Below are 13969 nucleotides of genomic sequence, written 5' to 3'. Positions count from 1 at the left end.
TAAGGACATTTTCTTGCGTCTGTTATATAATGTAGCTGGCCTAAATCCATAACATTGTATCAACGTGGAATGTGCCAAAGCAGCTGGTATTTGGCAGTCCACGAAACATCTGTTTTAGTTCATTCCAACAAATTTGAACAACCACAATGTAAAGAACCTCTTATGCGAGTGCACATGATTTGTGTACAAAATCAGAAGTGCTGGCGTCTGCGTCCATTGTTTGTTTACAATAAAAAGTAGTTCTTTTATGCACGCAAATGCTATACGTTTATTGTCGCACAAGTTCAGTATCAGGTAATACTGAACGATTCTGACAAGGTAAAGTTAATGGGGAAAAAAATGAGCAGATAATAATAAATGATTTTATATGGAGAACCATGATATGTACAGATCCACAAAATATTGACAATAGTGGAATATCTAAATTACTATGAAATCAGCATCTCTAGTAAATTTAAATCTTCTCATGGTGCAGGACAAAATTTCAAAATCATTTTACACATTAGTTACAAAGGAGAAAAAAAAAGACTTCCAGTTCATACGGAAGCTAAATGTTGTTGTTGTTCTAGGGTTTAACGCCATTTTTCAGCACAAGATAGGCAATACATGGTGGCCAGTAAAACTGGTGGAAGAACCCTGGAAAACCCAGGGAAGAACCACAGACCGATGAGAAGCTACTGGCAGGCTTTCCCACATACTCATGCTAGCCAAGCCTTGGACTCAAATCCACGCAGACAGAGGTGAGATGGCAGTGTTCAGGAATGGAGAGTGCTTTAGACCACTTGACCACTTGCGGCCCCCGAAAGCTAAATGTAATTCTGTTTAAAATCAGAATAGTAATAATAATAATAATGAGGACTTTGTATAGTGCCTAATCTTTTGAAGCTCTAAGCATTTTACAACATGAGACAACACCTATAAGATAAAAAACATATAATGATATGATTACAAAAACAAACACCATGAAATTAGAAAAAATTAAAAAACATGCTGAGAATATTTAAGGTAGGAAACATTATTAGGTCTTTAAGTTTGTTCTTGCAGTTGAAATAAATGAGTTTTGAGAGCCCTCTTGAATGTGATCACTGTGTCTTTGTGTCTAAGTTCAGTGAGCAATTCATTCACATTGCTGGGCCCTGGTATGCAAAATAACGCTGTCCATATGACTTTGTTTTCATAGTGAGAATAATGAGTATACGATTGTTAGAAGAGGAGCATAAGTATCTTGCTGGTGTGTACACATGGGTGAGGTCAGATAGGTATGTTGATCTAGAGTCCGACAGTGAAACGTAGCACAGAGAACAAATTTTGTGTTTGATTCTGGATTGAATAGATATTCAGTGTAGGGTACAGAACAGCAGGGAGGTGTGCTCTGATCGTGGTACTCTAAGTATGATCCAAGCAGCTGTGTTTTGAATTTTCTGAAGTTTCTGGAGCAGATATTGAGATGAACCAGACAGAATTGAGTTACAATAGTCCAGTCTTGAAAGTACTAATGAACACACAAGTGTTTTAGTGTCATCAACTGAAAGATATTTGCAAATTGAGCTGATGCGTCTCAGCTCAAGATATGCAGCCTTGCATATGTTCATGACATGTTGGTGAAATATGAGTACTGTCCAGAGTAACACCTAGGTTTCGTACTGATTGTGTGAATTTAATGTTGGTGTTGCTGATATTTATTGTTTGAGGTAAAGGATGTGAATGAGAAAGCCTTTGGGATGTGATCAGAATGGCCTCAGTTTTATCATCATTCATCTGCAGCTTGTTACATGTCATCCATGATTTCACATCAGAAATGTACCTCTCTACACCTTGGATGGTAGCATCAACTTCAGTTGGGTGGCTAGATTTGTATATTTGGGTGTCATCAGCGTACAATTGGTGAGACAATGGATGATGATCTATGACACTTGAGAGTGAATGAGTGTACAGAATGAAGAGAACAGGTCAAAGAACAGACCCCTGTGAAACACCACAGCATAGATCAACTGAGCTGGAGTGTATTCCATTTGCAGATACAATTTGTGTCCTGTTGACGAAGTAGGACATCACTTGTATGAAAATTGGGAATCAATCTTTTCCCTAATCTCTCAACTACTGAAGGTACAGTCCTTCAGAGTTTCAACAGAAAGTTCTTCATTGGATTTTCTACACTAACAGTAGATTGTTTAAACTAAAAATCACTGAATCATTATTATGTGCTCTTTGTAATGAAAATTTAGAGAACCTGGAAATCAATTAATTCATTATCAGACAAATTCTGAGGAAAAAAACCTGATATAGAGATCAGTTCTTGAGATAAAATGTCATGCTGAGTATGATTAAACAGAAGATATTTGGAATTAGAAATTCACCAGGACTGGAGATTATTAATGTATGCTTCATTCTGAAGAAAAAAAATACATGCGTACATGTACAATTATAAATTGCAATCCAAGTTTTGAGGCTTGCACAGAACATATCACATTTTATAAACATCTAGAATTACATTATATATGTTCTTCTTGGCAGGGGCACAAAAATAAGAGGACAGTGGGAAAGATTAAAGTAGTACTGACAGTTATTCAGTAATTAGGTCTGTAACAAATGTGTGTAATGTTTATATCCATGTTTGATACAATAAATTTATTGAAAATGAACAACATACTTTCTATTTATATATGCATGTATCTTGACCAAATAAAAAATTTTATTACCATAATTGCTATGACTAACCTTGATCCCCAGGTCCTATGTGAACATATCCCCTGAATGGCTGCCCTGAATCTCGAGCCAATAGCGAACCAGACATGAGGGCTAGCAAACTGGTATTGTATCGATTATTCTTCACAAACTCCCAGGTCTGCTGCATGCAATCCTCAGTTCTCCCAGTCACTGGCACCAGCAGATGACGAGACACTGGCACAAAATCCTCTCTAAATTGGTCCTGGTATGGCTCCAAAATCACATGACCATTGACGCCACCAAACCCAAAGCAGTTAACACCAACATACTGACCTAAAAAATATTAAATATTGTAATAAAAATAGTTAATATATTATAACATTCTAAAATATCCACTCCTCCCCTTTGAAATGATAATGAGAACACTTTTGTACATGTTAGCATGCATGTGTGTATGTGATTTGGATTTTTAATGTAGTTTTTAAAAAAATTCAGCCATATCACTACATTGTCTGCAGTGTAGCAGTTTATCTAAATGATGTCTAGCATTGAGGCATCATGTCCCACATTATCCTGACACTGGTCCGACCAGTCATAACACTAACTTCTTAATGCATAGTGCCATTTTTATGAGTCTTTGGTATGATTCAGCTGGGGTTTGAACCTGCAACCTCCTGCATCTATCTATTCTAACCACTAGGCAACCAGAGTAGTCCCATTTTCAATGTGTAATAACCAAATATAAAAATAAATTAGGCTAATGACCTTTATAAGTCACACATTCACATGGACCCCATGTTTGAGGTAGCAAAGTTTTGACTGATAGGGCATAAAGTAATATTATCCCAGTTCAAGTTTCTGATAAATACAACAGACAGACAGATAAATGGGGGTTTTGAAATTTTGACGCAGAACTTTTAACACTGTTGAAGATGATGTAACTACCAAAAAAGTAATACATAACCTGTGATTTGCCATCACAAGCGAGAAAATGACAGGTGGTACATTTAGTACTTGCTTACAAACCCACCCGATACTGCAGACACCCAGATCTTGTCTTACTGCAGTTTGTCAGAAGCAAGCAGTAGAACAAATAACAGCAACTCTTATCTGCCAGTGCATTATGTGAGGGCTTACTGCAGTGGCAGATCAGGGTCTGTGTTATTTGCAGTTGGATATGCTTGTAAGTTGGGTATAAGAAGTAACTGTTAAGGGCAATTATTATTTCTCTGTGTGTGTTTGTGTATGATTTGGATTTTTAACATAGCTTTAACAATTTTTCAGTCATATCGCTACGATGTCTGCAGTGTGGCAGTTTATAGTGATGTCTAGCACTGGGGCATCATGCCGCAGACATGTAGCATGATGTCCCACCCAGTCACATTATCCTGACACCAGGCCAACCAGTCCTAACACTAACCTCCTAATGCTGAGTGCCAAGCGAGGCAGCTGTAAGTACCATTTTTATAAGTCTTTCGTATGACTCGGCCGGGAATCAAACCCATGACCTCCTACATCTGAGGCGGATGCTCTAACCACTAGGCCACCAGAGCAGTTGATTAATTTTGGAAGTTCTACCAAGTTTCAATCATTTTGATATAATAAACTTTTACAGAAGATTAAATAATATATATAATTCTAAGCAACAAAATGATAACGATGTACACATAACAGCATATAATTTCTATGACTGATGTATTTCACAAATACCCATCCAAACACACTTCTGCATTTTCTGCATTTTTCCAAGCTATGTAAAAAGCAAAAGATGGCATAATACCAACATACTCTTGAGAGGGGTTGGTTTGTCCACCACTCTTATTCTCCAGTCAATTATGGCATCAATTTTAGGATTTGGGGTGTTGAAGTTTCGGTTGGGTGGCAGCATTTTACGCTGAAGGGCCAGAACACACTTTATGATTGAAGCCAGACCTGGAAAAGATCAATACAGAGTAGGTTCAAAGACTTGAGTCAATCTGCTGTATATTTACCTTTAAGTTGAGTCCAACTGCAAACAACATAGACCCTGATCTGCCAGTGCATGTGCTATCAGATTAGGGTCCATGTTTATTCTAAAGATTATTCCTAACAAACCTCTTAGACCCAGTTCTGACAGAGCAATATGCCATGGTGGATCTGAGTCTGTGCTGTCTGCAGTTGGACTAAACTTATAAGTGAGTATATACAGTAGTTGTAATGGTATAATAATTCTCTACAAATCAAAATCTTAATTTAAGACTTTTAAAACAATTTATCAACAAATTATCCAGAGCTGTACAGAAACTGTTTAAGAAACTGTCTGAATTCAAAGTCAAATAAACTATAAATACTTTCCTTGCTGCAATAAAAATGTTAACAGTCTCCAAAGCAAATGCATGTAAGAATGTAAAAAGTTGATTATTGATGAAAAGTCAAGAACAGTATTGGTTTTGGCTTGGTTTGGTGTAACAGCATTTTTCATCATCAAAGTCTCAGCCCAACCATCACTGGTAATGTGCATCCTGGCAGTTCATGATAGGCTATATATAGCAACCAGAATATTTGGTAGAGGAAGAAGTAGGGAATACCCCAGGAGGAACCACTGACCAACAGGAAGTGCTAGTGGCAAGATTTCACACACCAACAATAAGTGAGCCGAGCTACCAAAATATTGGAGTCACCTCAGAGAAGAAAAGACATTTTCTAACCATCCCTTTTTGCTTTTGATTTATACAAACAGAAGCAAAAGACTATGATCAGATAAAAAAGTCCATCCTGGCTGTTCATCCCTTGCAAATGAGTAGGGATCTAAATTGGTGCAGAGGCTACCAAATGTAACTGATTCTAAACCAGCGAGAACAGTAGCTGCCAGCAAAATGTAGGCACAATTGTTCCACTGATAATGTATAATTTCACTCTTCTCTCAGATGATGCTTGAAACAAAAGGAAGACAAGTTTTAATGCAAGTTTCTCAAAAGATTTGTTACTCGTAAGTTCACAAGGATGTTTAGAAAATGACCAATGAACACATGAAAGATTGTGCCTTGGCATTAAAGAGCAAGAGACTTCTTTCTGGGTCTCAAAGTATGTAACAAGTTCTTAGGGATGAGGGTCTGATCATATACTGGGGTCCATCAAGAACTTACGGCTATCAAAGAGTTGCCCTATAGTCTATAATGGTGGAAAATGAGTAATTTTCTTCACTGGAATAAAAGAATAAAAGCAGCAAATGCAGTCAAAAAGCAACATATTGGATCAAATCTCTGTCAACAGATGAATTGCAGAATACTGTTTACTTGGAATCATAAACCTTGCAGGTCAACTGCCTTCTAACCTGAGCTATGCAGTCTGCAGTTTTGCTAGAAAATTATGTTGGATAGATCTTTGCCACAACTCCTTGGAATGTCCACCCAAAGATCAAGGAGACTGCTGCAAAATGACCACAAGGGGATTATCATGATGGACAGTGATGCACAAGTCATGGCTCTATTAAGAACTTGATGGACTATTCTGAAAGGTGAGAAGGTATAGCTGTCTAGTTCATTCAACTTCAAACTGAAGGCATCAACAACTAATACACTCTGGTTTAGCTCTTTAAAGGCTTGACATGGTTTTTTCTTGTCCAGCCTCATTCCAAACAAGTCTACTAAATGCCCCTTCCCTCCTCAGTCAAGAGACTCTCTGCTCCCAACTGGTGCAGAAACCATTTGGTAAGGAGTGCACATCTTTGTCTGCAGGTTGTCCACTAGAATATTCCATTTGCCTGGAATGTGGTGGACTTAGTGTGATCTCCAAAGATGTCCATCAAAGGCAGTTCCAAACTTCCAAGCAAAAAGAAGGAACATGAGATATTGGCCTCTTTTCATGTGAGGTATGCCACTGCTAATGCATTGCTGATGCCATCCATAACACAGCTGAGTCTTATGAAATTAACATTACCTATACAAAATAACAACAGATTTTGTGTTACCAATATTAAATCAAACCCCAACCCATCCTTCTAGGAAATAAAATGTAGATTGTGTTTAGTTTACAAAAGAGTGATGGAAGGACTACAGATCGACATGAATAATTCTAACATATAATCAAACCTGTCTACGACATTCACCCTTGGGGAAAAAAACAAAGTGGCCTGTAACCACCAAAGGCAGGTTCAACTCTCAAACTTGACAAACTGCATGCAATAGGCACCAATTTAGCAGTAGCATTATTAGTAGTAGTAGTAGTATCATTATTATTTTGCAGGTATTATTAGCATAGTAGTATACTATCTGGATACATGTATTTTATTGAAGCAATTTTTAAAAAATTAATAAAATAAAAGGTTTTACAAAAGATTACTATATCCTCACTCTTATCCCTAATATACATTACATCATTGCTGTGGTATGTATATTTAAGTTGCATTGGTTGTTAGTTTTCTTTTTTTCTCTTCATTACATGCTGATTATAATGAAACATTGTATGTTGGACGTGACCTTGTTCAAAATCAAGTTCATTTGTTTTTCTACTTGACCTGCATCACTGATTTTGGTTTTGCAGTAAACATGTTTATCTCAATCCGAGTCTTGAACTTTGGCAATTCCCCATGAATTGCCGGGCCTACCTGGTGTTGACTAAACATTTTATATTATAATTTTAGTAATAGACTTCCAATTATAACTATGATTTTTTTAAAAACATTATGAACCTTTAGAAAGAAACATTCCATTGGAAAGTCTTTTTTTTAGATAATGTCAAATGTGACCCAAGGTCAGGTAGAGGACTATATAATCTTGTTTTCTAAAAATGAATTACTTGTGCTATAAATTCCTGATGCAGAATCAGTTGTATTAGTGTTCTGTTCAGTACTTATGTTGGACTGGAATTTTAATTATTCTGATTATTTAATTCTAAAGATTCTTCTCTGGAAATCCAAATGCTCTTCAAAAATAATATTCTTTGAAATAGAGACTGGAATTTAAAGTGAAATTTCAAATAAGGATTTGATTCTTGGATTTGTATTACTGTGATCCAACAAAAGACTTGGTACATAACCAGAGCATGGGCCACCACAGGCACATCAACACATCCAGCGTTGGATTTAATTTGGATTTCTACTAAAGTATATTCAAAATTTCATCATTAGGATTTGTGTTTGTAGTTCTAGGATTATTTGGGGTTTATTTCGCAATACCGCAAGTTCCATTTTTGACATTTTTACATATTCTGGGGAAACAAATTATTTGTGTAATTTATCAAATTTGTTGCTTTTCACCCTTTTCTATTACTAATTTTAGACCACTGAATCATAATAATTGATTCTGTCCTATCTTTATAACAAAATTTTGATCAATTTTAGCAGTTTATTTAATTTGCATCCAATCTTCACCTATGATTGGGAAACAAAGGATTGAATTTTTATTTGGCCAGCTGGTGTAATTAATCATGGAAACAGGTGTTCACACTTCAAACAACTGCTTGATTCAAGCTCACCAAAATCAAAAGACATATGGCTTTTGTGAGAGACTTTGATGATTAGGGAATGAAAAGAAGCTCCCAGCAGCTATGGGTTTAAGTAATATCCCTTTATATATACCATGCCTTGCTCTTGAAAAAGATAGGGTGAAAACACTGCTACATTAAGAAACAGATGGCTGCTGACCACAGAAGACAGGTGAGACCACTGTTTGGTTAAGATATACATGGCAACTGACTGCAGAAGAAAGGTGACCACTGATTACATGACATTTATTTTGGAAATTTGCCTGGGGGAAAGCAGAATGGTCATTATGACCAGGCAACTGTTTTACTCAGATGACTGTTCACAGTGGTTTGACTATCTGCAAAATTGTGGAAAAGGCATGAGATGTTGGCTCACCTGCAGTAGCCTCAGAGTGACCCATATTGCTCTTGACAGATCCAACCAGCAAGGGTACTGATCGGTTCTTGCAAAACACATCTGCTAATCCACCAAGCTCTGTTGTGTCTCCCACCTAAAATTATATTAAATGCTGGACAGTTTATTGGAATACAGAACCATAATCTATAATCAGTTCTATTCAATTTGTGTCATTTCGTTCAATGTAAATTATTAAGAGAATCCCACAAAACCTGTACTATTTTTAACATACCTAGTTTGATGCTGCATGACTGCAAATAAAACCCCAAAAGTTGTGAAAATTAAAGGACAGATCTAAAAAATTTCAAGCTACTCAAGTTGAATTATGAAAATACTTTTTTAGTCAAAGTACATTTCAAGCTTTTAAATATGAAGTTTAAAAATGCCCTTCTTTGTTATCATTTTTATATAGATCTAACAAAACTGGTTGTACACATGGGTGGAATAGCAAATAAAATATGGCTAATGTGTCTAACAGCAGCAGCCATGTGCTTTCTGCGGTGAACTGGTGCATTATTGCTGGGGTCAGCACTACAATCTCATGCACATCATGGCTAGTCAACTTTAGGTGGCAGCCATCAGAACTTATCCTTATACTACCAAATCTATTGACTCATTAGCCTAAGTAGTAATACACTCCCTTGTAGTTACCATAATTTAGCAGTGAAAAAGTTATCTCCCTTAGTCTGATCACAAAAGTTATCTCCCTTAGCCTGCTCACAAATGTTATATCCCTTAGTCTGATCATAACATGGCAGCCAATCACATTTTATCCTTGTACACTTCTCCCACAACAACTCACAGACAATATACCTGCTGCATATACAAGTCTGCAAGTTAACAGGGTGTCTGTGATAATGGATGGTCATTGATAAAGGGGGCTAGGTGGCAGATTAAGTGGATGAATACTCCTTTTCTAATCATTCTGGGAATATTCGTAAATAGCTTTTTCTAATGAAGTTCTTCATATTTCTGTACAAATGACATTTATTTTCAACACAACCGATCTCTGGAAGATCACCTAAAACATTACTCTAAAACAGGGGTGAGCAAACTACGGCCTGTGGGCCGCATGCGGCCCGCCAAGGGTTTTCATGCAGCCTAGGAACAAGTCATCATTCACACTGACTCTGTTTATGTTACACTGTTTATCAAATAAATATGCTTCTTTTGAAGTTTAAGTTTTCAAATATTAACAACATATTAACAACTGAAAATTAATTACGATGTTATTTAGAAAAACCTTTTGTTTTTGCCATTTCAAATATTATTTTTCTTAATGAACTATGCGACTAGGTGTAAATTTGTGCATGCGGCACTTGCACTGGAAAGTTTGCCCACCTCTGCTGTAAGAGGTTTCAACACACATCACGTGTACCAGCAAAAACATCTAGTATTACATCACTGCTTTTTGTATGTGAATGTGGCTGCATTATAGTGTTACTGTAAAATCAAAATAAAACAATTCCTTAGTTAAAAAGGAGCAAGAAAAACAATATTGCGGAAACTCTAAATGTTATTTTATTGTTACATTTATCATGAAGCAGTAATTTCATTGCAAATTGTGGCAAAATTTCTGATCATCCTTGAGCAAACCTCAGAGTGCCAGTTAGGGAATTTTAACTATGCTTAAAAACTTTGGAACTCACTTCTCCTTAATGAATCCTATGTATGAAACTAGGCTTTACATGTACTTGCAGTGCTCGGTGTTCAATCAGTTAACTTAAATGAGTTGAATCAACACATGACCACAGCTGCTTGCTATTTTGCAGGAAGAATTTGTATTCCTTTTAATTTTGATTCTTCTAATCTGATTACTTGATTTAATATGTAAAACTAATTGTATAATCAAAGTCTACTTTTAATTGACTATAACAATAAAACCAAAGTTTATGCAAGTCAAACAGAATAATAGCCTTTGCAACAGTTCATGTTTCAATACAAGAGGACATATGGCAATAATGATAATTACACTGAAATAAATTCAAATAATGAGAAAGATCTCACTAAAAAAAATCGATTTTACTTTACAGAAATAAAAAAGGGTATAGTATGGAACTAGAATCAATATTGTATTTATTTTGAAAAACTATCATGTGTTTGTTATGGCCTGAGATACCAGACATTTTCAAAGATGAAAATGTACACCTATGGTATTGATTTGAAAAGTTTCTTTGACAGTACTATTCATTTATCCTCGGACCAGAGTTAATAGTCAACATGCAGATGTTGAAATCATTGATGGGTAAGTGGGGCAGAAAATAATCTAATTTTGCACAGAAGTAGGATTTAAACTTTGAGAAAATAAAAAATGGAAATTTTGATCAAATTAAATGGGAACCAGTTTGAAATGGAAACTAGTTTGAAATACAATCATGTATATTTACACTTTGCATTTGTGTTACCTTTGTGTAATACAATTTATGTGTTAAGAACTGTAGATGTATATGAAAAATCCATAAATTTTGTATGTCATATGTTAAAAACTTCATGTATCTGTCAAGTATGTTGGATTTATATCTCATATCAACAAACACATTCAAAGAACAGTTCACTATAATATTCTTTGTCACCGGTAGCACATGGCTGTGTATTTGTTTATGTACTATATGTGTTTAAATTGGCCTAGATGTTCATCTGCCTGAATAACAAAGGAATCATCTTGATGAAGCTACCAAGGGAATGAGGCTATTCATAGGGAAATGAAAACCTATCATCAAGTGAAAACTTTTCATACATCTTTGCTTGATGCCATACCTTCAACTTCCTTAATGGCCAGATATTTAGTTACAAAAGACAGTAATTTAATTTGTGTTTTGCACCACCATTGGTAGCCATCATAAGCATAGTTTTTTTCTGTTTTAAAGGAAACTTTTACAGCAAACTAAACATGTTCCAATCACCTATCACTTTGGAAAATGCAATAATTGATCAGATTCCATTGTTTTATTTAAGTTTGGTGCTGACTTCCTTTCATAAAAATCATTTACATTGAATATTGTATGTGGCTTGCTTTGATGATGGGTGCTTGCATTACTTAAGTCAATGCAAAAGGTCAACATTGGAACACCAAACAAATGCTGTTTATTTTAGAAAGACAGCAACTTTCCTTGTTGAAAGAAGTAAGGTCTTAACACATTAACTCCAAAAGGTTTTTGTCATTTTCACCTGAAATTTGAGTAGGAAACACATTTTGAAAGCTATTTCTGAATACATCTTAATACATCAACTTCCAGGTGATTTTCCAATAACCCAATGCCTAGTTGTGTTAGAAACATCATTTTTCATTGGCTATTTCATAATTTGGCCTGCGCATGAGCAGACGGGTAAAAGTTATTTCTTTTTTCTCTTTTTTTGCTTAACGGACCCATTATTTTCGTATCGAGACCACTCTTTATTCCAAATGCCCATCTTATCCTACTTTTTGTAAAGGTTCATCTGTCTCATTTGCAGTTCATATGAATCTGCCTTAGAGCTGAGACCAAACAGTCTTAAATCCAGATACAAAATCGAATTCCGACCACAGGTGAATTTTGCGTGGAAAAAAATTGGGTAAAAAAAATGAGGTTTTTCGCTCTGTATTTTGTAGTGCAGTTAGAACTTCCAGATTATCTAATATCACTGTATCATCTGTCTACCTTTCTACAGTACCCCCCACTTTAGTGTATCATACATGACCTTGATGCTACAGAGCATGGCAGTAGGCCACTACCTCCTGCCATGTAAACTCGTTGCCAGAGTTTACTGTGTTAACTGGCAGCTTGTCAACATAAATGATTAGAAAACAATAGATTTGTTCATGTTGGATCCTAGGGAGTCTATCAAAATGTAAATTTATTTTTATATCTCTGCAACAACATAAGCATTATTACAGTTTGTATCCTTGTCAAAGCTGTATATCAGCCAGGTCAATTGGAACAATGATGTACCTCGTCAAAGTGGTATATCAGCCAGGCATATTATTACAATGATGTACATTGTTAAAGTGGTATATCAGCCAATCCTATTGTTACAATGATGTACCTTGTCAAAGTGGTATATCAGCCAGGCCTATTATTAGAATGATGTACACTGTCAAAGTATATCATCCAGGCCTATTGTTAAAATGATGTGCCTTGTCAAAGCTGTATATATGCCTTGTCAAACCTGTATATCAGACAGGCCTATTATTACAATGATGTGCTTTGTCAAAGTGGTGTATGTGCCTTGTCAAAGCTGTATGTGCCTTGTCAAAGCTGTATATGTACCTTGTCAAATCTGTATGTGAGCCAGGTCAATTATTACAATGATGTGCCTTGTCAAAGTGGTACATCACCCAGGCCTATTATTACAATGATGTACATTGTTAAAGTTGTATATCAGTCAGGTCTATTATAACAATATGTAAATTGTTGATCAAAATGGTATCTCAGCCAGGACTATTGTTACAAAGCTATGCCTTGTCAAAGTGATGTATCAGCCAGGCCTAATATTCCAATGATATACACTGTCAAGGTTGTATCTCAGTCAGATATACTATTATAATGATGTGCCTTGTCAAAGTTGTATATCAGCCAGGCCTATTGTTACAAAGCTATTCCTTGTCAAATTGGTATATCAGCCAGGCCTATTGTTACAAAGCTATTCCTTGTCAAAGTGGTATATCAGCCAGGCCTATTGTCACAAAGCTATTCCTTGTCAAAGTGGTATATCAGCCAGACCTATTGTTACAAAGCTATTCTTTGTCAAAGTGGTATATCAGCCAGGCCTATTGTTACAAAGCTATTCTTTGTCAAAGTGGTATATCAGCCAGGCCTATTGTTACAAAGCTATTCTTTGTCAAAGTGGTATATCAGCCAGGCCTATTGTTACAAAGCTATTCCTTGTCAAAGTGGTATATTAGTCAGCTCTATTATTACAATGATGTCAAAACTATGTATCAGTAATGTAGATTATTAGAATGCCATGCTTAATCAAAACTGTTAGATCAGCAAAGGTGTTCTAATAATCTTTCCGAAAGAAACCCTGTAGTTTCTAATTGTCTTACAGGTTGTTGTTTCTCCAACAGCCACAAAAGACAGAAAGAGTGATGCAGATGAATTTACTTAATTGAGGTGATATCTAAATGGACCCTTATTTCTATCACCAATGAAATAAAATGTCCTTATTGTATACTTCATTAGTTTTACATCATTGCAATGAGTCAATACCAAGAGGAATTGACCGGAGTCAAGTAAAAACATTCACCACTTCCTTATATGGTTATAATGTGCATGCATTTGAAGAACTATTTTTGTCTACGTTGAAATAAAATTGGCAAAAATCACTGACTGCATCCAAAATTTTGATGTTTTCAACTGATTACTCAAGACGAGCCCATAACAGTTATATTTATATATTCAACTATTTGAAGAGACAAAGGTGGAGGCAAATGATTACAAATAAAGCCAGGTAATATGGATA

General features: G+C 35.7%; 1 protein-coding gene across 2 annotated transcripts in view; it reads right to left on the bottom strand.

Moving 5' to 3' along the window:
• LOC149782530 (fatty acid synthase-like) overlaps window positions 1-13969 on the bottom strand; it is a 207642-nt gene that overhangs the window by 158743 nt on the left and 34930 nt on the right. For both annotated transcript variants that reach the window (XM_089933967.1, XM_089933968.1), the window contains exons 9-11: window positions 8507-8621; window positions 4456-4599; window positions 2719-3000 (exon numbers count right to left, since the gene is read on the bottom strand). In XM_089933967.1, the coding sequence (XP_089790093.1) occupies window positions 2719-3000; window positions 4456-4599; window positions 8507-8621 (541 nt within the window). The remainder of the gene's footprint in view (window positions 1-2718; window positions 3001-4455; window positions 4600-8506; window positions 8622-13969) is intronic.

This window comes from Sinohyriopsis cumingii, chromosome 15 (assembly GCF_028554795.1).
Source record: "Sinohyriopsis cumingii isolate HCF-2022 chromosome 15, ASM2855479v2, whole genome shotgun sequence".
NCBI classification, from domain to species: Eukaryota; Metazoa; Mollusca; class Bivalvia; order Unionida; family Unionidae; genus Sinohyriopsis; species Sinohyriopsis cumingii.
This window is presented reverse-complemented; position numbering and strand designations above follow the sequence as displayed.